At 38.0% G+C, this 23,703-nt stretch overlaps 1 protein-coding gene across 1 annotated transcript in view; it reads right to left on the minus strand.

The window, feature by feature from the left end:
• Positions 1-23,253, minus strand: part of SYN2 (synapsin II) — a 148,626-nt gene extending 125,373 nt beyond the window's left edge. The window contains exon 1 of the mRNA XM_063291840.1: positions 22,529-23,253. Within this exon, the coding sequence (XP_063147910.1) occupies positions 22,529-22,911 (383 nt within the window). The 5' untranslated portion in view covers positions 22,912-23,253. The remainder of the gene's footprint in view (positions 1-22,528) is intronic.
• Positions 23,254-23,703: the final 450 nt, after the last annotated feature.

Genomic DNA, 23,703 nt, shown 5'->3' on the forward strand with positions numbered 1-23,703 from the left:
CCAGAGATCAGCAGGGACAGCTGTCACCGCTCTTGGAAGATGAGGACTTGGAATTGCCACCCTGTCCCAATGCAAGAGACCAGAGAGCAGAAAGAAGAGCAGAACAAAGGAAGTCAGAGAGGTTCCTTGCTAGGAAGCAGTCTCACCCTCCTAGATGAACCACACGGGGACTGATCTTATTTAAGAAGAGCTGTGAGCTCAAGTCTGTGGGTGGAAACAACCGTTCGCTAACCCAGACTCTTTGCGCCTTGCCTTTGGACTTGAACCCCTGTAATTGTGACTCTGAACTCAGACCGGCTGACAACCTCACTGATGCTTTGGACCCCTGGATTTGCCTGACCACTCTTGTGTCTGCTCCTTGGATTTTGGACTCTTTCTTTAGGCAAGTTTGCTGGACTTGTGGGGACTTGGTTGCTTTTGCATGTGTGCGTTTGCACGCAAGCTTCCCTTGCTACTTGCTATAGTAAAAGTTTAAAAGTTTAAAAAATAGACCTCTTGTCTATTTGTGTGTGCTTGGCCTGAGACAGGACAGTGGTGGCCAAATATTTTTGCTTTAGGATATATGCCTACAAACTTTGCTGTTATCCTGAGTATGTACGTATGCATTTATCGCATTTTTCCATCACCCATCTCAGCAGTGACTCTGGGTGGATATCAGCATTTGATCTTCTGAAACAGAAATTCTCTTATTCTGAGATATTCTTATTGTCTTATTCTGAGACAGAAATTCTCTGATTTAGGAGAGTGCTTTGGTTACATAATTTGCAGACCTGAGATAGATGCAGATAAGACTTTTAGTAAATCTTAAAGCGACATGAATGGACCTATTATTATTAATAATTATTATTATTATTAATTCAATTTATATAGCCGCCCATCTCATATACATGACTAGGCAGCTTATAACAAAATACTGTAGATAAAATATAGAATATAAAAATAAAACACATAGGAGCTAGGCATCATCCAAACAACTATCAACACAACCAGGAGACAGGCATCATCCAAATAGTTATCAACACAGCCAGGAGAGAGGCTCCATAACAATAATATTTCCAGTTTACACTGAACTGCATCATTTATATTTTTCTTACTGAAACAACATCTTTTTCATAACTATTTGAGAGGAAAAAAAGGTTGCATTTATGTACAATTAAATTATCTTGATAATAATTAACTCTGCCACTTTGGAAACACCACAACAAACTCACACACTGTCTCTCTTTCTCAACATTAGTGGCAATTATTGGCCATAATATCAAACCACATAACAACCTAATTAGGAAACTGGATAGAAACTAGAACAGATTTCTGGCATTAGCACTAACTTTAGCTGTCATACAACAGGTTTTCAAAAGATAATAATTAACATTATTTAAACCTTACAACTGGAAAATCTACTGCCTAGAAGGGAAAAATGTTATCTTAGTAGATACTTTTATGATCAACTTCCCACACTTCTTCTCATACTTGCAAATCAATTATGATTCCATGATTTAGAATAAATAATAAAGAAGTAAACAGAAACTATGACAATGATAGCTGGTAATTCTAGCTGTTGTAATCTTAGCACATATGGAGAGCAAACAAACAAACAAACAAATAAATAAATAAATGGAAATAATTATTTAAATCCAAGAATGGCAGCTGAATAGTCTCCACGAATAACAAAATGCTTCAGATTATATTTTTCTTATCTAAAATAGCAAGCTTTTATGTTGTGGTGAACTTTTACTCTGAATTCAGATTAGAAAGCTGCGATGAGTGAAGTTTACCTGAGAAACACTACTATCTAAATAGTTTCGTATTCATATTCCTTAAAGACATCTATAATTAATTACAGTATCATGAGCAAAGTATGAATAAAGAAGTTCAACCCAGTCAGGAGTATGGGGGTGCCAGATCAAAATTTCAGTTAATGTTGGTACCAATCATAGCAGTTAATATTTTTTCAATTGGAGATAAACCACGTGAGAAGCTTAATATCCTTTTGGTCCTTAGGATGATTTTCAAAACAAAGCACTATATTACAGTGAATGAAACATCTCTGAGTACAGCATGAAGGTTTTCTTTATTCATGACTAAATAATTTCCTATAGTAGTCTTTCCTAATTTAATAGGAATTGGCCTAGTCAAAAAAATATGTTCAACACTCTGATTACTACTTAAGTAGATGTAGGATTTTATATGTATTACTGTGAAAGGGCAGTCTCATCAGTATCATTAGCGTGCCTTTCACCAATGTCATTAGCCACCTGTGGACATCTCTCACTAGTAGTACATGTCCCAGATCATGTAGACAAGCACCTTTTGTGAAGTGGGAGATAGAGCTAGGAAATACCCAAATAGGAACAGTTCAGAGCTAGCTGGAAAAGAGATGTTGGTTAAAGAAGAGGCTGCTGGTCTTGAAACCCATCACAGTGGTGATTTGTAGATGGTTGGAGCAAAAAAAAGAAGATAATCCAAAGTCAGAAAGCCAATAGAAAGTAAGTATTCTAAGGCTCAGACGATGTTTCAGAGAGAAAGAGACAAAGTGGTGGAGAGGAAAGGAGAATGCTCTTGAGTGTATGTGGGCACAGACTGAAAGCCTCAGAAATTCCAGGCAAAATCTGACCTGGGAAAGAAGATTGGAGTGGGGAGGCAGTCTTGTTTCTCTTTCTCCTTCGTTACAGAGAGTTCATTAAGTAATGGCTGCTGGGACCAGAAAAGGGAGGAACCAGAAATCAGCTGTGTGGAATCCCTAAGGCCTGGATCCACCCAGAAGAGAGCCTATAGAGGTTGTTAGGACAAGGTTGAAGGCTAAGGGACAGGAGAAGAATGACTGGTGTATTCTATTTTGAGAACCAACCAGAGACCCAAACACTTGGAGGAAGAAGCTAGAAGAATCAATACAGGTGACTCAGGAGAAAGGGGGTAGAGAAAGAGAAGAGATAGAAAAATAATAAACATCAGAGAATTATGTTGTAAAGTAATAAAAGATTCAAGAAAATGTTAACAAAGATAAGTAAAAAGGATACATGAGAATAAGAGAGCTAATTAAGCTGAGCTAAGAAGTTGTGAATGTCTTCTTCCAAAAGCAAGCTGCAGATCTTTCAGAGACACATAAATTAATATGTTGGGAGGCAAATTCTTTTATTCACGGTCCTTTCAGGAGGTGGAGGAAGGCAGAAGCTATACTGTACTTACACAGATAGGGATTCATGTAATCAATAAGTAATCGCGTAATACTGGAATTACATATTTTGAGAAGAAATAAAACTGAGTGCATTCAAATGCCTTTCTTGGTTTTCAAAAAATTAATTTGAATAAACATAGAGCAGTAACTAGGATTCCATGGCAGGAGAAGTTAATGGGAATAGGAGCTCAAGTTGGTGGGACTTCCTAAAACTGGTACAGATGCAAACAGTTCCAACAAGGGAAAACCCTTAAAAATAATCTATCACAGCTAGTCAGTTATCATGAACAGGTTGTGACAATTGACATGCAGGCTTTCCAGGAGGCTCCTTAATCAACTTAGTTGAATAATATATGCATTAACAATTATTAGCCAAGTCTGCATGACAGACTAAGAAAGAAATTTTAGATAACAAGACTATATACTGTATCTTTTTAAAATACCCCAATACATCATGTTTGATCCAAGGATATGGACTGATGATGACATTCAAACTTAAAGTAGGTGCCATCTTAAGTCCCTTTGATCTACATGCATAGGTTTATTACTGCTTCCAATATCAGAGTTAAAGGCATCTGTTCTGAGTTTGAATGACACAATGAGTCTGAACTCTTGGTTAACACAAATATGCAGGAGGTTAATAATGATCTCATGCACACTCTCACTACCTCAGTGCATTCTACAAGCATGGCCAAAGTGTTTCACTGTGGAAAGTAAAGTTACATTTTCAGGAAGGCATAAAGTTAGTAGACTATCTATCTGACAAAAAAGGCTTTTTGAGCTAATATGTCCTTTCCATAACATAGAAAACAACTGGCAAAGGGATATACAGTATGTATTATATGCATTCAGTAAAAAAAAAGTCATTATGTAATTATTGGAACAGAAATTTGTATTACTATATGGACAAATACCCCAAATTTAAGCAAGCATAAGGTGAATAACCACTGATAGCATATTATTTTTTATATAACATTAGTCATCACTGAACATTACTAATTTAAACATAAAAAAATAACAGAAATGCAAATGCAGAACATTTTAAAGTTAAAAATGGCAAACTTTAGGACAAACAATCCATACTGTATATGTTTCCTAAGAAGTACTCTTTTGGATGAATCAAGCAGAATAAATCAGTTGCTGCTCATGCCAGAAAAATGTCGGTGGGTGGTTACAATTCAGCAGTATCTCTGGCCCTCCTTTCTGATCAATGCCTCCAATTATATTTCATACACCCACCTTTGCTTTATAGTTCCTCACATACAAAATTACAGACACCTTTTTGACATTAGAAGCACAGCAGATTGGTTCCTTTTGTTTTTACATACACACAATTTATATGTCTCTAAGTATTTAAAATTCTATATAGTATTTCCTTTTAAAAACATCTCCTAAATGCAAATCCAGTTGTTCTCTGTCTGTACAGCTCAAGGATTTATAATAGTCTACACAAGGCTGAATTAACCTATCAGCAAACAGTAAAACTCTGGATTTAAAAAGTTGTCTTTGAGTAGACAGTGGTTAGTTTTCTTAAGAGTAACATGTCTGGTATTCTTTAAAGATATTCAAGTATTAAGTGATGTGCTTAAATGATATTCTAATAGAAATAACATTTTAAATAGTATATTTAAACCGCCCAGAGTCCCTCTTCTGGGGGAGATGGGCGGTGGCTAAATATGAGTAATAAAATAAATAAATAAATAAATAAAAATATCTAGGCATAAATGACAGGCCTTTGAATGTAGCAGTGCCATCAATGTCTCTATTACTACCATACTTGTATTATGTCTTTTCTCTAAGAAACTCAGATAATCATACATGGTTCTCATCTTATACTGATTGGGTTCACATATCACACTAAGCCACAAAAAAAAATAAAAAATTTCCTATACAGCAGTATGTGACTCGCCCAACATCACTGATGAAATTTCATGACCGGATAGAGTTTGACCCAAGCGTCCTTAGTCCAACCCCTAAATACGAGTGGGGAGAAACATTCTAGAATCTCATTGGTCCTAGTAAGGAGCCTGTAGACAGACAAAATTGTTCATGTTCCTGAATGATGGTGAACAGAAGATTTTCAGAATCAGTCAAATTCAGGATTTAATCTAGAAGAGATTAAGCAGTTAGTTTTAGAAAAAATACATTATGGACTGATCAATAATACAACATGCCAAACTAATCCAACCTTCTTTTCTGATAAAGTGACTGGTTTAGTTTAATTGACATAAAGTTCCTTGATTTCAGCAAAGCAATTCAGAAACATCTCCCAGGAAGTTCTAGTAGAGAGGACAGCAAAATATGGGTTGGACTATGCTATCATTAGATTGAGAGCTAGTCGAACAATTGTACCCAACTGAGCTAACAGTGAGATGAAGTTCCCCCCAGAAAACAAATGCAATCTTAGGCTGAATCATATATCATGTGAAGATCAAGAGAAGTCATAGTATCTCTCATTTTGCATTGGTCAGATTGGACCTAGAATGTTATATTCAGTTCTGGGCACCACATTTTAGGAAGGAAAAACTGTAGAATGTCCAGAAGTGTAAGCAAAATGATGAAGGGCCTGCAAAGAAAAAACAAAATTTATGAGGAATGGTTAGAAGTATATCTATTCCAATTTTATCAAAAATGAGTTTTATATTTAACATACCTGAAAGAAGTTACACTATATCCCTCTTATTACTTAGACAAAAATCTGTTTAACTGAAGAAACATTTTATAAAATAAACTCCAGGTGCCACAAAATGCATTATGTAAAATGAAGTTGAAAATTGCTGTTTAAATGGACAATGTAAACTAAACTAAACCAAATCAAACCAAGGTAAAGGTAAAGGTTTCCCTTGACGTAAAGTCCAGTCGAATCCGACTCTAGGGGGCGGTGCTCATCTCCGTTTCTAAGCCTTGGAGCCGGCGTTGTCATAGACACTTCCGGGTCATGTGGCCAGCATGACGACTCGGAACGCCGTTACCTTCCCGCCGAAGCGGTACCTATTGATCTACTCACATTTGCATGTTTTCGAACTGCTAGGTGAGCAGGAGCTGGGATTAACAACGGGAGCTCACCCCGCCGCGCGGTTTCGAACTGCCGACCTTCCGATCGACAGCTCAGCGGTTTAACCCGCAGCGCCACCGCGCCCCTTAAATCAAACCAAACCAAACCGATAAATAATATGAGGCAGTGGCTTGTATAACTGTTGAATTAAACAACAGAACCAAGCAATCAAAAAATCCAGAGAAGGACCACATCCTTAAATTCCTAACCATTCTTTGAAGCCAAATAAAAAAGTGCTAAATGTGTTTCTCTGAAAATCATCACAAATAAGACATACTGCCCAAGAATTATTCAAGTTTACTCCACTGTATTCTGTGCAAACAACTTAACAGTTTCTACAGCTTGTTTTCCTGCAAGTAGATGCAAGTTGAATTGAGCGAACTGATTACAAGCAAAACCTGTTGCCTTCACCTTCCTTTGATTTGAACATAGCTGTCATATGAAGAACAACTACACAGGATGTTAAATGAAAATGCTGCAATTTTCAAATGAAAACAATAATTCCAAATTGTAACACTTTTTATCCAAACCTAATGATGATAATAATTAAATTTAAATGCTATCCTCAACTCTTGTATTTTATTATGTTTGCTTTTAATTCTATGTATCATTGTTTTATATTGGTTTTGCACTGGTAACCACCCAGAGTTATTAGATTAAGATGGGCAGCCCTGTATATTTTCTAAATAAAGAAATGTATAAACCAATCAAACTATGGCCAATATTTACTTACTTACTGTTGGACAGAGTGAGTATTAGACCTCCAAGTTTTTAAAGTTGTTTTCACTATAGTCAGGCAGGCATTGCTGATTTTGCTGATCTGGAATAGACCTCATGATTGCAGTTTTCCTAGGCAACATGTACATTTGAATGTCCCCATTTTGCTCTTTAGTTTCTAGCTGGGGTATACAAAATATTCTGAGTTCAAAACTTTAAAAGCTCAAAATGCTTGAGTGCTTTGAGTTAGAACAAAATATGTTCCAGAGTTTTGTTATAACAAATCTTTAACTTCCACAGAAAGCAGTGGAAGCAACAGCCAAGCAATATTTTTAAAACATTCAAAATCATCCCTTTGTCCAATTTTACTATAGGTTAGGTGGTAAATAGCATTCATCATTGATTACCATCCATATATCTAAGTGGCCCTAGGACAAAAACAAAAGGTTTATGCAGCTAGCAAGACAGAAGCCAATAGTTCCCATGTCACAGAACGACAGTATTTTGTCAGATATATCTTGTCCCTCCATAAACAATGGTTATTTGTTGATTCAGAAATGAAAAAGGAAAAAAAAAATCTCTAGAATTTAAATTCTGGAGCACAGACCTATGTAAAGACTTTGATTTTGTATACTGCACTGGACAAATCTTTGATGCTATATGGTTTAATCCTTATCTATAATAAAGAGACTAATCTAGTCATATCATGTCTGGAAGCCTCCTGATGAGCAGTCCAATTCTTGAAAATATTAAATGTCTGGAGAGCAAGGATTTACAATCAAGCAGAACAAAAAGGCTAACAGATTTGCCTCCAGCTCCCATCACTGTGGGTGGAGAACCTTCATCTAGAGCCTAGGGCTCAAACTATGGCTATAGAGCATAGTTTGTACTCTTCTGACCATCTATCAAGTCATCAATGCCTTGCTCCACTACCCAAGACAAGAGGTATTCAAGATGGATCAGTTAACTTGACAATGAACCAGCTAGACCTTGCCAAGGGACAGAATCTACCTCAACCAGTGGTTCCCATACTATTCCTGGTTCAAGGGCTTGCAGCCTTTACTGGAGCAGCTGCAATATTGAGTACCCACCTCCTTGTCCAACAAATAGAATGGGAATCAAAGCAAATTTTCTGCCTTCCTTGCTCAATATGCACTATAACCAGTATCTTTCTGAGACTAAAATCCAGTAATTTAGACAAAGATTTGGAGAATTCAAAGAGAGTTTGCTTGCTTCATAAATTATGCCAGTGTAGCAAGCTGCTAGCTCGAAGAGTTCAGATACAGGATTAGTGAGAATAATCCAAGACAGCAGGTTGAGCACCAAAGAATTCCACCAAAGCCAAGAGAATTATTTCCAACAAGGGGAGGAGGTCTGGAGCATTTTTGACGTAGCCAGAGTTTCGGTCTGTGCTTAATTCAAGGAGTTATTGGTCCTTCCTCTCAATCTCTGCTGCTCAGCTTTCTTTAGCTGTGTCATGATTTAGAGTTAGGCCTCATCCCAAGGACAGGCTCTGGCTCCTTATCAGAATCAGTGACCAGCTGCACTGTGTCAGATGCATTACTCATAACTGACTGACAGTCTGTTGCATCTTGAACTGCAGGTGACACTCTGGTAAGTTCTCAGAGTCAGAGTAGTCCATTACATATTGGAAAAGAGAGAACTACAGGACAAGAAAGACAATGGAAGGAGGAAGCGCAGACCATGTGCCTCCATGGGTTCCATGACTGCACAATAAATCTTAACCAATCACTACTCAACATCAAATACAGAGCTAGCCTGCCTAAAGGAATTTATTGATAAGAATGTAAAGAAAAGTTTCATATGTTTCTCCTTTTCCCCCAGCCAATATTCTCATCATATTTGTCAAAAAGGATGGTTCTGTCTACGTACAGTTCATGATTACTTACTCCTGAACTCCCTAGCAATTAGGGTTCACTATCTTTTATTCTTGCTGTGAAAGTTTGAATATAGAGTAATGCCCTCAGATTGATCTTTCAGAGCCTTATGAATAATATTTTCCATGATTTTCTTGTCAAGTTCTTAATTGTTCATTTAAATGATTTGCTGATTTATTCTGAAGCTCCTATCCCCCCTACTGTAAGTTCAAGTTCAGACAGTTCATTAATACCTTCATGATTTCAGTCTCTACAATAAACTAGAGAAATACATATTTAATTCTCCTGTGTTGAACTAACTGGCCTACCATATTTCCATCAAAGGTATTCAGATGGAACCAGCTAAGACAGAATTCATTCCATCCTGGGAACTCCTCCCACACATATCAAGTATATTCAGCATTTGGAAAGCTTTGGCAGTTTTTATCATAAATTTATTCCTGATTTGCCTGTACTCAACTTACTCAGAAGGGGTTTCCCTTTAAGTGAGATGCTGAAGGCAACTCAGTATGGCATTTATTTTTCGGCCCATTTTCTATCATCCAGATCCCACCTACCCCTTTTTTCTATAGACTGATGCTTCTGATTTTGTCTTGGGAATTGTGTTTCTACAATCTGCTTCAAAGTCTAAGAGTAACTTGATTCCTTTTGTACTCCTTTCCTGGCAAGTCCTACCAGTCAAACGAAACTATGATGTTTTTAATAAAATCAAGAAAACTTTGCAGCATTAGCTATTCCCTTGAAGCACTGAATACCTAATAGAGATTCAAACAGGCCACAAGAATGTAGAACATTTATAAATTTCTCACAAGCTCACACAGTCCTATGTCACAAGGTCATGATTTTCTCCTTGCTTTACTTGCAAGTCTCTTACACGTCTACCTTGCAGAACAAGAATCTTGGTGCTTTATCATGTAAGTGTAAATATTTTTATCTTGTAACCTTCTTTCAACCTTCATTTTGTGCCTGGAAAACTTTAGCTTCCCTCTTCTAAAACCTGGCTAGCCTATCTTGTGAAAGTTTTGGGGCCAGGTGGGAGATTCCTTCCTTATCTGACTGAATCCATATTCAGTAAAAGCAGGAATCATATGTGTAGGCAGGAGTCCCTCTACCTTCTTCCTCCCACTTTTCCTGGGAACAGGCAACACTGCACCACAGTGATTGGTTACATATCTCTCATTCCCCAAGGGAAGAAGTGTACTGGTTTGTCATGATTTCCAGCCAGCTAGACATTTTGAACTATCTAAAAGTAACCATCTCCTCTGTGACCTTTGGTGGCTGTGGAATGGAGCAGATGTCAAGAATCTTTTTTTATGCCAAGACTCAGAGACTAACCCACTTTCCTTTGACCTAGATGCCATTTTAATGGTAGCTGATCTCTTTTTTCACTCTCCATTATAACTTTTTCTCCACCTCAAGATGGGTTGATTATTCAGTAAGCCTTCTGGAACCATAGGTTGCTTAAACACTTCATTTCTAAGTGGCCCACAATTCAGCACCATTCACAGAAGGGTCAAGGAAGGCAGAATGATGAATTCAGTGTTGCGCCTTCATGATTCAAGTTTCACTTCTCTTGCAGTACATTGTGATGTCACACGTATGTCCCAAAGGGGCAGAGCTTATGGACAACACTGCTTGTATCACTTTGATGAGATAGGATGGTTCTATGGACACCCATGCCATAATTCATGGCATGTTTTTTAGAAAGCTCTTTTTCCACTGTGAGATTAAAACTTCCACTTGCCCTGAGCCAATCATCCACAGTTGGAGAGGACAAATGCCATCTTATACAAATATCTTCATTGCTACATAAAATTTTAGCAAGATAATTGGGCTGAACCGTAACCTTTGCTGATGGCTGAACTCACTTATAACAACTCATTTTTTGCCTATTCTCTTATCAAATCAGGTAATATTTAATGGGGCAAGACTTCTGAAAGAGTAAGTGCCACCCTTCTCAAAGGTATTTATTTATTTATCAAATTTATCACCGCCCATCTCCCCCACAAGGAGGGACTCTGTGTCATGAGTACTGATGGCAAGCAGGAGGGGGCCTCTATCCAGGGGGGAAAACGCATGCATAGTACTGAGGAATTAAGCAGCCATTCAAAGAGACACAGATCAGACCCGCCTTAACTTTTGGGGTTTATCTGTCTGGGTTTTTCCCACGCTTCTTCAGTTTGTTAGGATTTTCTGTCTTATGTAGCAGCAATAAACACTAGAGACCTATTCCTCATCTCAGCGTGATTCCTGACTGTTAGGACACTCTGGGTGGTTTACAATAAAAACACTTAACTACAAAATAATATAAATATTATACAATAATATAAATAAGCAATAAAATATAACCAGATGGTTATATTTTAAAATAGAATCCAGATAGTTAAAATTCTCTCTCTGTCCGTAAGCAGAACAGGGCAGTTCTAAGGAGCTAGCCATCCCCAAGAGGAATGGTTTCATGAATTTGGTATTCTCTGTATTTAATCTTAGTCCCATTTTTTCACTGTGCTCAACTTTCACTACTAGAGCTTGCAGATCGTTCAAATTTTCAGCTATCTGTGTCCTAACAGTCAGGAATCACGCTGAGACGAGGAGTAGGTCTCTAGTGTTTATTACTGCCGCATAAAACAGAATCCTAACAAACTGAAGAAGCGTGGGAAAACCCAGACAGATAAACCCCAAAAGTCAAGGCGGGTCTGTTCTGTGTCTCTTTGAATGGCTGCTTAATTCCTCAGTACTACGCATGCGTTTTCCCCCCTGGATAGAGGCCCCTTCCAGCTCGCCATCAGTACTCATGACAATCTGAATAGAATAATCAACATAATGTAGTAATTGATGTTTCTTCCTCCAGTTTTAAAACCATACTCATCTTCTTCCAATCCAGCTTCCCTCAGTATATATTCAGCATATAGGATGGATGGATGGATGGATGGATGGATAGTATATGGCCATGTCTCACTACTTTGCTGATCTAGAAGCAGTCTGTTTCACCATATTATGTCCAGAGTATGGCTTCCTGACCTGTGTATAGGTTTCATATAATGAGACATTCTAGGGTTCCCATTTTTCTAAGCACGTTTCACAACCTGACATGGTTGACAGAATCAAAATTCCTCCTTCCATGAATATAAGAAAGTATATACTGTATTTTATTTTACAGCCATCTTTTTCATTTTTTTCAGGTGAGTCATCATAATATTACTAGATTTAAGGATATTATTATAAATGCGAATTGCAGAGTCTTGAACAGATTTTCAATAATACAAAATAAAATAAACCTCTTTAGAGCCATTACTCTCACTTAGGAAATTTAAGATTCTACAATTTCAGGAAGGTAAAAGTAATATCTCATTGGGACATACATTTATCATAGGAATGAAATGCAGAGTGCTTTGTCTAAAACTCTATTCAAATAGAATGCTGCATATACAGCTATAATCTGTCTGCTCCTTTTGCAGCTTCAGATAACTTAAAACACTAACACTAACCCTAACCCTGATCAAAAAGAGGTAACTGAGAATTATACAGGATGTGAGCCCAATGTTGAATCACGGAAATACAAGTTTAAGGTACTACAGCCAAATTTCCCCCAATTCCTCCTTTTCAATGAAGCGCAGTGTCACATTCCACATTATTCAAGAGAGCGCCTGTAAAGGGAGGTAGAGATAGATAGCAAAGGAATGCAAAGCCATTAATAGAAAAAAGAGCAATAAATGAAATCTCTGCCCAGGGAAAAAAGTAAACCTTAGGAAGACTCTTAAAATAACCAGGATTCTGCATGGCCTAAGAGAGGACAGAAGACAACTCTGGCAAGTTTTCAAAATTCTGTTGTTATTCCCTACAACAATAAAGTAGAGTTCCAACAGCGCTTGCAGTGTTTGTTTCTTGACCTGACCTAAATTGAAGGGCTGACATCCCCCAATCTTCCAGAGCAATTTTTTGGGACCCAGAATATTTTCAGCCTGAACAGGCAGCTGATCTCAGAGGTTAAGAATGTGGCCTCTAGTTAGTATTTCGCTGGAGACCTCCAAGGAATTCCAGGTCTTGTAATCTAGACTGGGAAGTCAAATTAGCCCCAAAAGGGAATACCAAGAACACTGCATGAATGCAGCCACCAGAAGTCAATGATTGAATTTTTTCTTGGTGCTGGAAAGATGCTGGCAAGAAGGCAGGAAGTGAATTTAATGTTTGACTCCATCTTCCTTGGATGAATCCCTTTCTTCAACGCAGAAAGATCTGTCAAAGGAATCATATTATATCTAGGGGAGTGTCCAAGGGACCACAGGGTTACAGTTTAATTGTTAAGAGACTTCGGAATCCCAAAAGGTATAAGGTCAAAATAAACTCTCAATCAGTGACTAAAAGTTTTTCTACTCAATCTACTTTCTAAATAATTTTCTAAATAATATACCTTCACATTCAATCAATTATAGATGCAGTATGTAGTTTTAAAAAATGAATTATAACTTTACAAACAAGCCCCACTAAATTTTTAGTAAGTATATTTAGGATACCAATCCTTAGTTTGACAAACTAACCTTTTGATTACTGATATTAATAATCAATATTATAATATTCGATCAACTAGTAAAAATAACTTTGTATAATCTGGCATTAAAAAAATAGTTACCAGAATAATCTGTATCAATACTAAAATGCATTGATGAAAATGAATTCAGTTATGCATTAATGGAGGTGACCTGATTCTTTAAGTTTCCAGGCCTCCCCCCATGATACTGTAAGAGCAAATTTCAACAGATGGTTGTCTGATCATGACAGGTTACTTCTAACCTCCCTGCAATATCCAGGCCATCCCCTTGAATTGAGAGGAAAATTGTCAAGAGTGTTCCCGCCTCTGTATTAGTCCTGTATCAGTTGGAGATAGACCAGTGATGTCATGGAAGCAATGAAATTCCAAGCTGACCCTGCTAAGGCACCCTCAGAATGAATGTTTAAGCTGCCCAGGAGCACCATTCCAAAGTTTCCAAATATATTATATGCTGCTGGGAGTCAGGAGGCACATAAATTTAATTAATAACAACAACAACAACAACAACGCTCAAGACCTTCCCCAGATCAGTCAAGGGGTATTGGGTAGCAAACTGTATAGTATACCCATATTTTCCCACCCTGTCTCCCAGCCCCAACACCTGGTAAAGGGCCTCACAGCCTTCCTTTGTTTGCAGAGGTTTTCTCGTGGTGAGCAAGAGGAAATTCTAAGAATGACTCTCCTTGCCCCAATTCCTCAGCATGACTTGATGTTCCCAAATAATAGATATGCTCTATAATCTACATTTACATATTGGGGCATTTTGAAATATTCCAGAACAATTATAAAGTTCTAGTAAAATTTCTGGTAAATTGTAAAATATCATATTTTGAATTAAAAACAGCATGCCCAGATTTTTTTATCCAAATTCCTGTACTATTTTTTGTTTCTTTTTCTGTTTATTTGCTCTATTAATAAAATTCCAATAGAAAGTAAGAACTCTAGCTGCTTTGGATGTATCTATTTAATATTAAAAACAAGAATATATGTGACATATCTCATTTTTGTGATATATTTTATTTTTAAAAGAACATAACAAGAGAAGTTTTGAGTTATTAAACAATAGTAATAATGGTAAACAATTATACATGACCCAGATGTTACTCTCCTTGGTAGTCCATGTTAAAACAAACTTCTATTTGTCTTGAATATTGTCATTAACAGGCAACTTTATTTTAAACTGTAAAGTGATCCTGCATATGATGCTTCTGTGTATACTTAAAATAATTGTCTCATCTTGCTTCACCCTGCAATCGCTCCTTGCTAAACTGTCAAGCTAATGCTTAACTCAGGGGGAAGCTGAATTCATCACAGGAGGTGGCAACAAGCCAAACCAGCTGCATATTAATCCTTGGTTTTATGAACCAGATCAGAGTTAAAATTTTCCAAATATTTTTGCACAACCATGGCTAAGTGTATTTTTTTCCAAAAACAAACATTAAAAAAACAGTAAAAAGTAAAAATATTACAAACCACTTTCCTGATTTTTGTTGTCATTGTTTTTCAGAGAAATGGCTTTAGCAGTTTAAGTTTTACAGATAATATTTTGACTGATTTTTTAAAAAAATGTATTAAACTTCTGCAGCACAAATCCCAAAATCAAATCACTTGACTGGTGATCTATGAATGATTCCCTGTCTATTAAGTCCTAGATAACTAGGTTCCCCTAATACTGCTATAGTTCCTTGTTACCTGCTGTTTCTTAACCTCACATATTATTAGGAATTTGGTCTTTCTAATGCCTACTACTATTCCAATGCTTATTACTACTGTATGAACATAAGGAAAACCATCCGAAGCCTTTATTTCAGTTAGTTTCATAAAGAAACCCACTGAAGCAGGGAACTAAATGCACAAAGGATGTAACTTAGTATTTATGTCCTGATGTCTAATGCAAGTATGTAAATTGTGCCATGACATCATAAATGGATCTATCATTACCCCTCCCCCCATCACTTCTGCACCCGTGAGGAGTAAGAAGTCTCACACAACAATACAAGAGGTGTAATCTGACAATTCCTTATCAGAATCCAGCACCAAACCATTATTGCGAAGTTAATAGGCCAAATCACTATCAAAGTCCAGTCAAGCACTCAAGTCAAAGTGTTCAGTATGTGAAGAACGATTCAAAGAATTAGACACGAAGAACGGTCAGAGTTCTGATAGAAGTTATCCTGGTGGTCGTGCAAAGGTTGATTTCAAGGAATAAAGCTGTCTGAGCCAGGCTGTCACAGATGCTGTTTCAGTGTCTGAATGAGCCACAGCAAAAGCTTTCATCCCTTGCAGCTCAGTTTCCAAGCACAACCAGCACTGCTCAAATTGAAGTGCAGTTGCTGGGCTGCCTGGAAGGAACAACTGACTCCTAATACACAGGGTGTCCCAAACATCTTAGACCAGCTTAGAGCTTTTAAAGCATAAATAGCACTAAGACTTTTGGGCCATCCTGTATTTTTTCAGCAATCTGGCACCTCTCAGTCTCTGAATTTAGAGGTACTCTCACAGACATGATAGGCGTGGTCTACATGTAACAGAGCCAGGAGCTGGAGACAGTGGAAGATATTCTGTCAAGGCCTAGGTCCTGCACCTTTAGGATTAGTTTCACCAAGTGTTTATTGTCATATACTGTAGCCCATGACAGGGTTCTCTTGTTATGAAACAGAACACTCAAGGGGCAGAGCCTTCTCAGGATCTCATAGGCTGAATGGCCTTGGCTTCTGAACTGATTCCCTTACCTGAGATATGCCAAGGAAACTCCTCTGTAGAACTGGTTAACAAGTCATATTTCATGTACAGTTTTCAGATCTAGGCTAATAAATCTTACAAAAGGGTTCTCTTATGAAAGGTCTGCAGCCATATACTATCTATAGCATCACTAGCATATGCAATTTGACGTCTAGTCTTAACAGCTTTAAATGCAGCACTCCTCCTAACTCAGACAGATTATTTGATCCCTCAGATATGAATATGACATTTTTCCATTCAAAAAATATTTAAAGACCTGCATATATGGAATACTCAATAATAATGATGACCAATCACCCAAGTCTGACTCATAAGGTGGTCAAATTTTGCCCAATGCAGTCACAGTGGCCACAGATGAAGGCAACATATACCTACAGTACTCCATCTTTCACCTGCTGGAAAATGAGATCAGGAGTGCAGTAGAGGCTGGCTGACACCAAATCTGATGGGCTTTGCCCACTTTCAGTTTATAGGATTGTTGAACCAGTTTGGCCTATTTTGCTGATTCAGCATGGTTTGTCCTCATTTTTTTTTTTAAATTAACACATGAAATGTATAAATAATTTTCATCACAGCTTTGAGATTAAAGTTGGGATTTGGGATTTGGACTGGATCCATAGTAAGAGAAGATTGCCAGAAAATACTATGATATTGGAACAGGGATACCTGGTAAGGAGCCAAGGTCAGGGATGACCTCATGGAGCAGTCCACTTGGATTAATTGTCAGGCTTCTATCAGATGATGGTAGGTAAGCTTGTAATTTGTTCACACAGAACCATGCTCACAACCTGCTATTTCTAGTGGTTCCCAGCTATCAGCTGGGATTGGGTTTTGCAGCCAAAAGCAGAGCAGGAAAAGCAGAGAATTTGAGTCTAAGCCCAATTCTGCATCAAAATGTGTCTGCTAGAACCAATAAAGTTATGGTCAATTTCTGAAATATATTTCATGTATCCTACTGACACTCATTTATCTTCATTTAGCATTGTCAGGCAGACAATAATCTCTTAGATCAGTATTGTTTTATCACATACCACATGTACTGTTATAAATAAATAGGCAGTCAAAGGTAATCACTGAAATATTCAGAATTACTTACAATATTCAAAAACAGATAACTCTCTACAGAAAGCAGGGAGAGTACATGCATGCATGTATTTCTAAGAAATAAATATTAAATAATATACAGTATATAATAATGGAGCCATACCAACATCATGAATACTATTCTAAATACTTTTCATACTAAGGAAGGTTGCTTATATTCAATAGTGTCCATTCACGATAAAACACTGGAATTTAGATTTCTTCAAATCTTTAGTCTATTACAGCATCCTTGTTGATGGCTATTACATAATTAACCTAGAACAACTCAATCAGTTTTCATTCCATAGCAGTAGTGGAGTAGCGACTATATAGCATAGTTACCCATGTTTTTTCTGCAGCTATTCAGATTGTCAGTTAAGCAAATACTTTTATAGCAGTCATTCCCAACTATTTCTCAATATACACCATATGAGTATATAGGCAGTTACTTTATACATTATAAAATACAAAATATAAAGAAGGAGAAAAGACCACTATCCCCAGTTCTTTGGAAAGTACTGTTTCCAAACTTAATAAGCACATATCTCTGTCAGATGTCATGTGTTAGCTACAATAATGCAAGTACCCATGAGAACAGACATAGAATTTGTTTTTATGTGATGCTCTTGTAAATATACTTAATGTGAATGAACACTGAATCTTCTTATTGCTCTTTGTAGTTCATTAGGCAACAGATTTGGGAACAGAGGTGTTATCTTCGAAGAACTGACCTTGGCTATTGTTCAGGCCCCCTGACTTTCTAATTCTATTTCTCCTCTGCAGACAAAAAAAGCATTTTCAGGAAGAAAAGAGCCCTACTTGCATGCAAAGTCATCTGATTATCCAAGGAACATTACAAAGACACATGGTGGCAAGCTTTCCATAATGCATGGTGTGGTGTTGAAGTCATTCCTGTAGAAATGCTGCCGCAATTGCAGAAGTTAATGGAGTTTTTCCTTTCTATAAAATGGTTGTGAGAACAGAAACAATACAGCATATATCCATAGAAAAAGAATACCAGATTCATGGACATCAAAATACTAGATATGTAAGTTCTTAAAGCAACACATTCAGTTAATACTGAATTCATTATAACATTGCTTTGGCTTTATACCAGTATTTGCATCTCTTTACCTGAGTATACTCTTTAAAGATATAAAGATTCAGAAGGGATTAATGCTATTACTCAAGCCATTGTGGAAAGAAGATCCCTAAACTAATGAAAAATTATGTGCTATAACAATGGTTTAATTATAAGAAAGCAAGAGGAAGAGACTAAAAGATTAAGTTTTACTATTCCAGGCTACAAACTGAAACATCTGCTCCTGTTTTCTTTTAAAAATACAAATAAACTTGTCTGGGATCCTGTCATGAGTAAGGATGGCAAGCAGGGGCTCCCATCCAGACTGTCAAGCGCATGCGTAGCACTGAGGAATTGTTCAGCCATTCAAAGAGACACAGATCGGGACCGCCTTAACCCTTGGGGGTTATATGTCTGGGTTTTTCCCACGCTTCTTCAGTTTGTTAGGATTCCTGTTAAGTACTAGTAATAAATATTAGAGACCAGTTCCTCGTCTCAGTGTGTTTCCTGGTTGTTAGGACAGATCCAGAAACTTGCAGCCTGGATATATTATATTATATTATATTATATTATATTATATTATAATATTATAACTTTGAGGTACAATCCTAAACACATTTACTAGACAATAAATTGCCACTGAATACAATAACAATAAAGTCCTATTAACATGCATTGGATTGTGCTATCCCTGGCCTTAAACCAAAATCTGGAGTGGCCCACTGCTATATAAAATATTATTCCCTCTCAAGAAGTAACAGTTTATCTAGAAATGTATACAGTACATGTTTGATTCCTCCCTCCCTCATATGAATGTTCTTTGCATGAAGGAAGTAGTGAAGAGGTATATGATTTATAAAAGGAAAGGACAGGATTTTCCAAATTCTAAACATAATCTACTAATTAAGACACTAACATTTTTGGGAATTATTTTAAGCTTAATTTATTTGTGAACTCTCTTATTTGGAAACTGAGTATACTGCTGCATTAAACTGATTATTTTTAATGCCTTATAATTGCCACTTATTTTGTTGAGTTTTTCTTTATTTTTTTGAACTACAGTAAGTGCAGTCTAGTATTTAAGCAAAACACAATAACCACAGGCAGCAAGAAATTAAAGGCAGGAAAGTACATGGAATATGTTTCAGGTATGTAAGAGGTTGGCAACTATGATGCAATCAAGATACTAAAGAAGGGAAGCATTTTCTTACACTCCTACCATAGAAATGCTGCAGAAGATGAATGGAGCAATCTATCCCCTCTCCCAAAGCCTAGCAGGTCAAATTTGTTGCAGGTTGAAGTTTGTGTGCTGATTTTTAAACAAGGAAGTCTGAGTTCACAGATATATAAGAGAAAATATTGCATATAGTAAGGTTGTAGTATTTCTTAATACAGCATAGTTGGAAATTTGGCTAAACACAGAAGGTTATAACTGCAGTGCTAAGAAACATTTTAAAAATCATAGTTTTATGTTGGAACTGCAATTAAAAGAACATTAAAATACCTCACAAATGTAATTAACTTAATAAATTATTTGTTGTTAATATTCCATACCGTAAAATCTGCTAAATACTTTGCAAACAACTATAATCACCTTCTTACAGGCAAACCATGGTAATAGACATCTACATGGTTAATTCACATGGTCATATAGATTAATGCCATAATTATTATGCTAAACATAAATATATATTTCCTAGAGAAGAAAATATATCCCATAATATGTAACTTCAATTCTCTGTTACATGATGCAGTTTAGCAAATCTGCAGACCTATTTTGTCTTCTGGCTTTACACAGGAGAGCCTTCAGAGAAAAAAATAACAGTTCTTTTTCACATAAGCTTTGTTACTACATCAGTTGATAAACAGAGAGGTGTCACAAATTTCACCACGCCTGCAATTTCTGAAACCAAATTTACTCAAGATTTGGAAAACCAAAAGATGATGCATTAAATTATGTATTACATAAATAGATTAATCTTCCTAACAAATAGAAGACAATACCCAAAGGTTCACAGGTATCATTAGACCAGTAGAAAAAAACTTTATATTATGCAACTCCAAGAAGCCAAATGAATATGGTACAGGGGGAAACATTTGACAATTGCCATTTTGGTTTAGATGTTAGTGCATGTTACTGGATCAGATCAAGTCCTTCTAAGCTAGTATTCTGTTTTCACATCAGGTACCAGATGTCTTTGGAAATTCTTAAGCAAATCATTAATGTGATTATCATCTCAAATTATTTTTCCCTGGAATGTGATATCCAATGCATAAATCCTCTGCATATGGATGTACTGATAGCTAATTGTCATAAACCTGCCTTCCCAAGGCTGACACCTTACAGATATGTTATGATTGCAACATGCAAATTCCCAGCTATGGGGCCACATTACATCTGAAAGACTTTTGAAAAGATGTTTGAAAAGTTATCACAAAGTGATCTGTACTTGAATTTAAATCATGCTTTATCATAAGTTATCAGACATTATAAGTTATAGTTATTTTTTTATTTATATTTTGAATTTGATATTAAGAAGTTAAATTACCTCTTACTTTATTTGTTTGCTATCCTTACTTGTCCTTTATACATAATACTGAGAAAACAAAAACCAGGGTAATCAAATGACTCAGTGAATCATTAACTGTTTTTCATCAAAACTCAACAATAAATATATCTATACACACATACACAGTATGCATATATAAAATGTTTATTAAAAATGGAAATTGATAATATGTAATACTTACTAGTATTGCATCTGTTAAAACCTAATTAATTTCCATGAATTGACACACAAACACCTAGATGGATAGCTCTGCTAACTTGTTGCAGCAAACACAATATGGCCACTTCGTTCTTGTCTAATGACATGCTGTATGAGATTGAATTTATTTACTCCCAATAAATACTCTCATGTAAGCATCTACCAAACATAGCAGCCTTTATGTCTTAGAACCATGTAAAGGGCTGCATTGTTAGAATCCTATTGTGAAACCTTTAAAATTAATAAAGCCATTGTAAAATACTAATTTTTACAATTAATCATTAATATTAACATTGTAAAATGTTAGTATTAATGCTCCTAAAAGAAATGTATAAACAAGGTTTATATGAGATTTAAAGTGTTGTACAAAATATGGCCTTTCAATAATAATCCATAAATAATTCTGTATAACATCTTATTAAAATACATGCAAATATATCTTGTCTTGCATAGATGAACTTAACCTGATTAGCTTAAAGTAATGCTGAATGTAGGTCCAAACCAGTTAATTGTGTAAATATTTTCAACAGCTCCAGAAAAATAAGATCTAGCCCAAGGTTAGGTAACCCAGAAATTATTATCTTCAGGCACAGTTTTCATATTTGGTGTTTATGAATTTGTTTTACAATTTTACTTTTGTGAGCAGAGATTAAATATATTGTTAAAATAATTTCAAGCTAATTCAGAATTTACTTCCTTAGACCAAATATGTAAAATCGTCTGGTTCTCAATATAACAGATAACCCCAAATAAAATTAAATAGCTTGCTGCTATTCAAGTAAAAAATGAGCATGTTAAATATTCAAGATATGTAGGCAAAGTTCATGATATAATGCAGACTGTTTTTACATATGCATGAGAACACACACATACTTAAAATGTGGTTTCATGCACTTTGTCTCATAGGCTTCAGCTTTGATGTGGTCAAAACTATTGCCTCCTTCCACCATTTACTGAATATTTCTTTCACTAGTTGAGAAAAGCATGACATCTGCACCTCGAGTTCCCTGATGCCATGAGACGTTCCTCAAGTGTATCAAACCTGGAAACGGCAACTTCCTAGCGCACATACTCCCGGCCAAATATGCACATGTGTAACAATGCCATGTGACCATCTACAGGCAGGTTTGATTCCTCTTTCTGCCTCCCTCCTGTGGCAGTCCTTTGCAGAAAGGAGATAAGTTGGAAGTGGCCCCAAGCCCGTTCGGGCCAGAAGCTACCTACTTGACCTTACATTACTGCTGCCCTTCCACCGTGGCAAGCCGGCCTCGGGGCCGTGCCCTTTGGCCTCGTTGCAGCCCAATGGGCATAATGCCACGGGCAGGGGCCCTTTCTAGCCCCTGGGTGGGCACACTCCCGGTCTCTGCGCACTGCCATGGCCACGTCCCTCCGGAGCGGTCAGGACTGGCGTACCTCGCCTCTATATCGCTCCTAGCAGAAACAGGGATGGGGCGCCTTACCAGTCCGTGTGAGGCTCGTCGATGACCAGGAGCAACTTGAACTTTCTGGCTGCCGCCGAGGAAGATGAGGATGCGTCCACCAAGCCCGCCGAGGCTGCCGTCTGTTTCACGGCGTTGGAGAGAGAGCTGAAGAAGCTGCTGCCCACCGACTGCTGCTGCTGTGGCGGCGGCGGCTGAGACGGCTGAGGAGGAGGCGCTGCTGGCTGCGGCTGCCTGCGCTCCGAGGCCGGGGAAGAGGAGGAAGGAGCTGCCGAGGAGGCAGGGGGAACAGCCGGAGGGGGAGGCTGTTGTGGCTCCGGCCGCTGCAGGTCGGTCATGTACCCATTGGGCAGGTTGGCGATAAAGCTGCTGTCCGAGAGCCTGCGCCGCAGAAAGTTCATCATCTGGCCGCCGAGCGGAGGGAGGACTGGCCGACGACGAGGGGTGCCTGCCCGGGGCAGAAAGGAAGGCTGGCTGGCGGGTTTTCCGCGCTGCCCGCCGCCTTGCTGGGTGGCGGAGGAAGGGAGGGAGCAGGAGCGCTGCCGCTGCTACGTGCGGAAGCCGCCGCGGCTGCTGCTAATGCCGCCGCTTCCCCGCTTGTCCCGCCCTCCCGTCTCTAGGTGGCAGCCGCCCAAGCGGTTGTTGCCTAGCCTAGCCTTGCTCTGCTCTGAGGATGCACGGGTGGAGGGAAGTGGCGCCGAACCGCGCCCTTATCGCCCGCCCCGAAATCAAAGGGGGCCCTCCGGGAAGCCCTCGTTCAGCCGCGGACTCCAGTTTCGGCGGGAAACCCCCTGCGCTTCCGGCATCCTCCCCGCGCGCAAAACTCCTCACGAAAACAGCCCTGCGTGTTTACCTCAGAGATGCCTGGGGCGGGCAAGGTCTCCGTCAACCCTGTCCCGCAAAACTGCTAGCCCCAGCCATTTTAAAGAAGAAGCTCTGCTTCATCTGTGCAAAAGAGCATAGCTGTCATGGGAACGCGAGGTCGTCATGGTATTTTTGGGCCCTGCACTGTCACGCGAGGGCTGCTTCACCCAGGTCCTTAGAGATCCAAGTGTTTCATTCATGTTTGAAAGGCAGCACCTACAAGGAGGATACAAGTGATTACTCTTATTTATTTTAAGCCTGTCATCTGAAACCGGCACCAACACTATAAAAACAACAGCCACAAAATGTTTAACATTTAATAGCCAAATCAG

Source organism: Candoia aspera, chromosome 2, assembly GCF_035149785.1.
Source record: "Candoia aspera isolate rCanAsp1 chromosome 2, rCanAsp1.hap2, whole genome shotgun sequence".
NCBI classification, from domain to species: Eukaryota; Metazoa; Chordata; class Lepidosauria; order Squamata; family Boidae; genus Candoia; species Candoia aspera.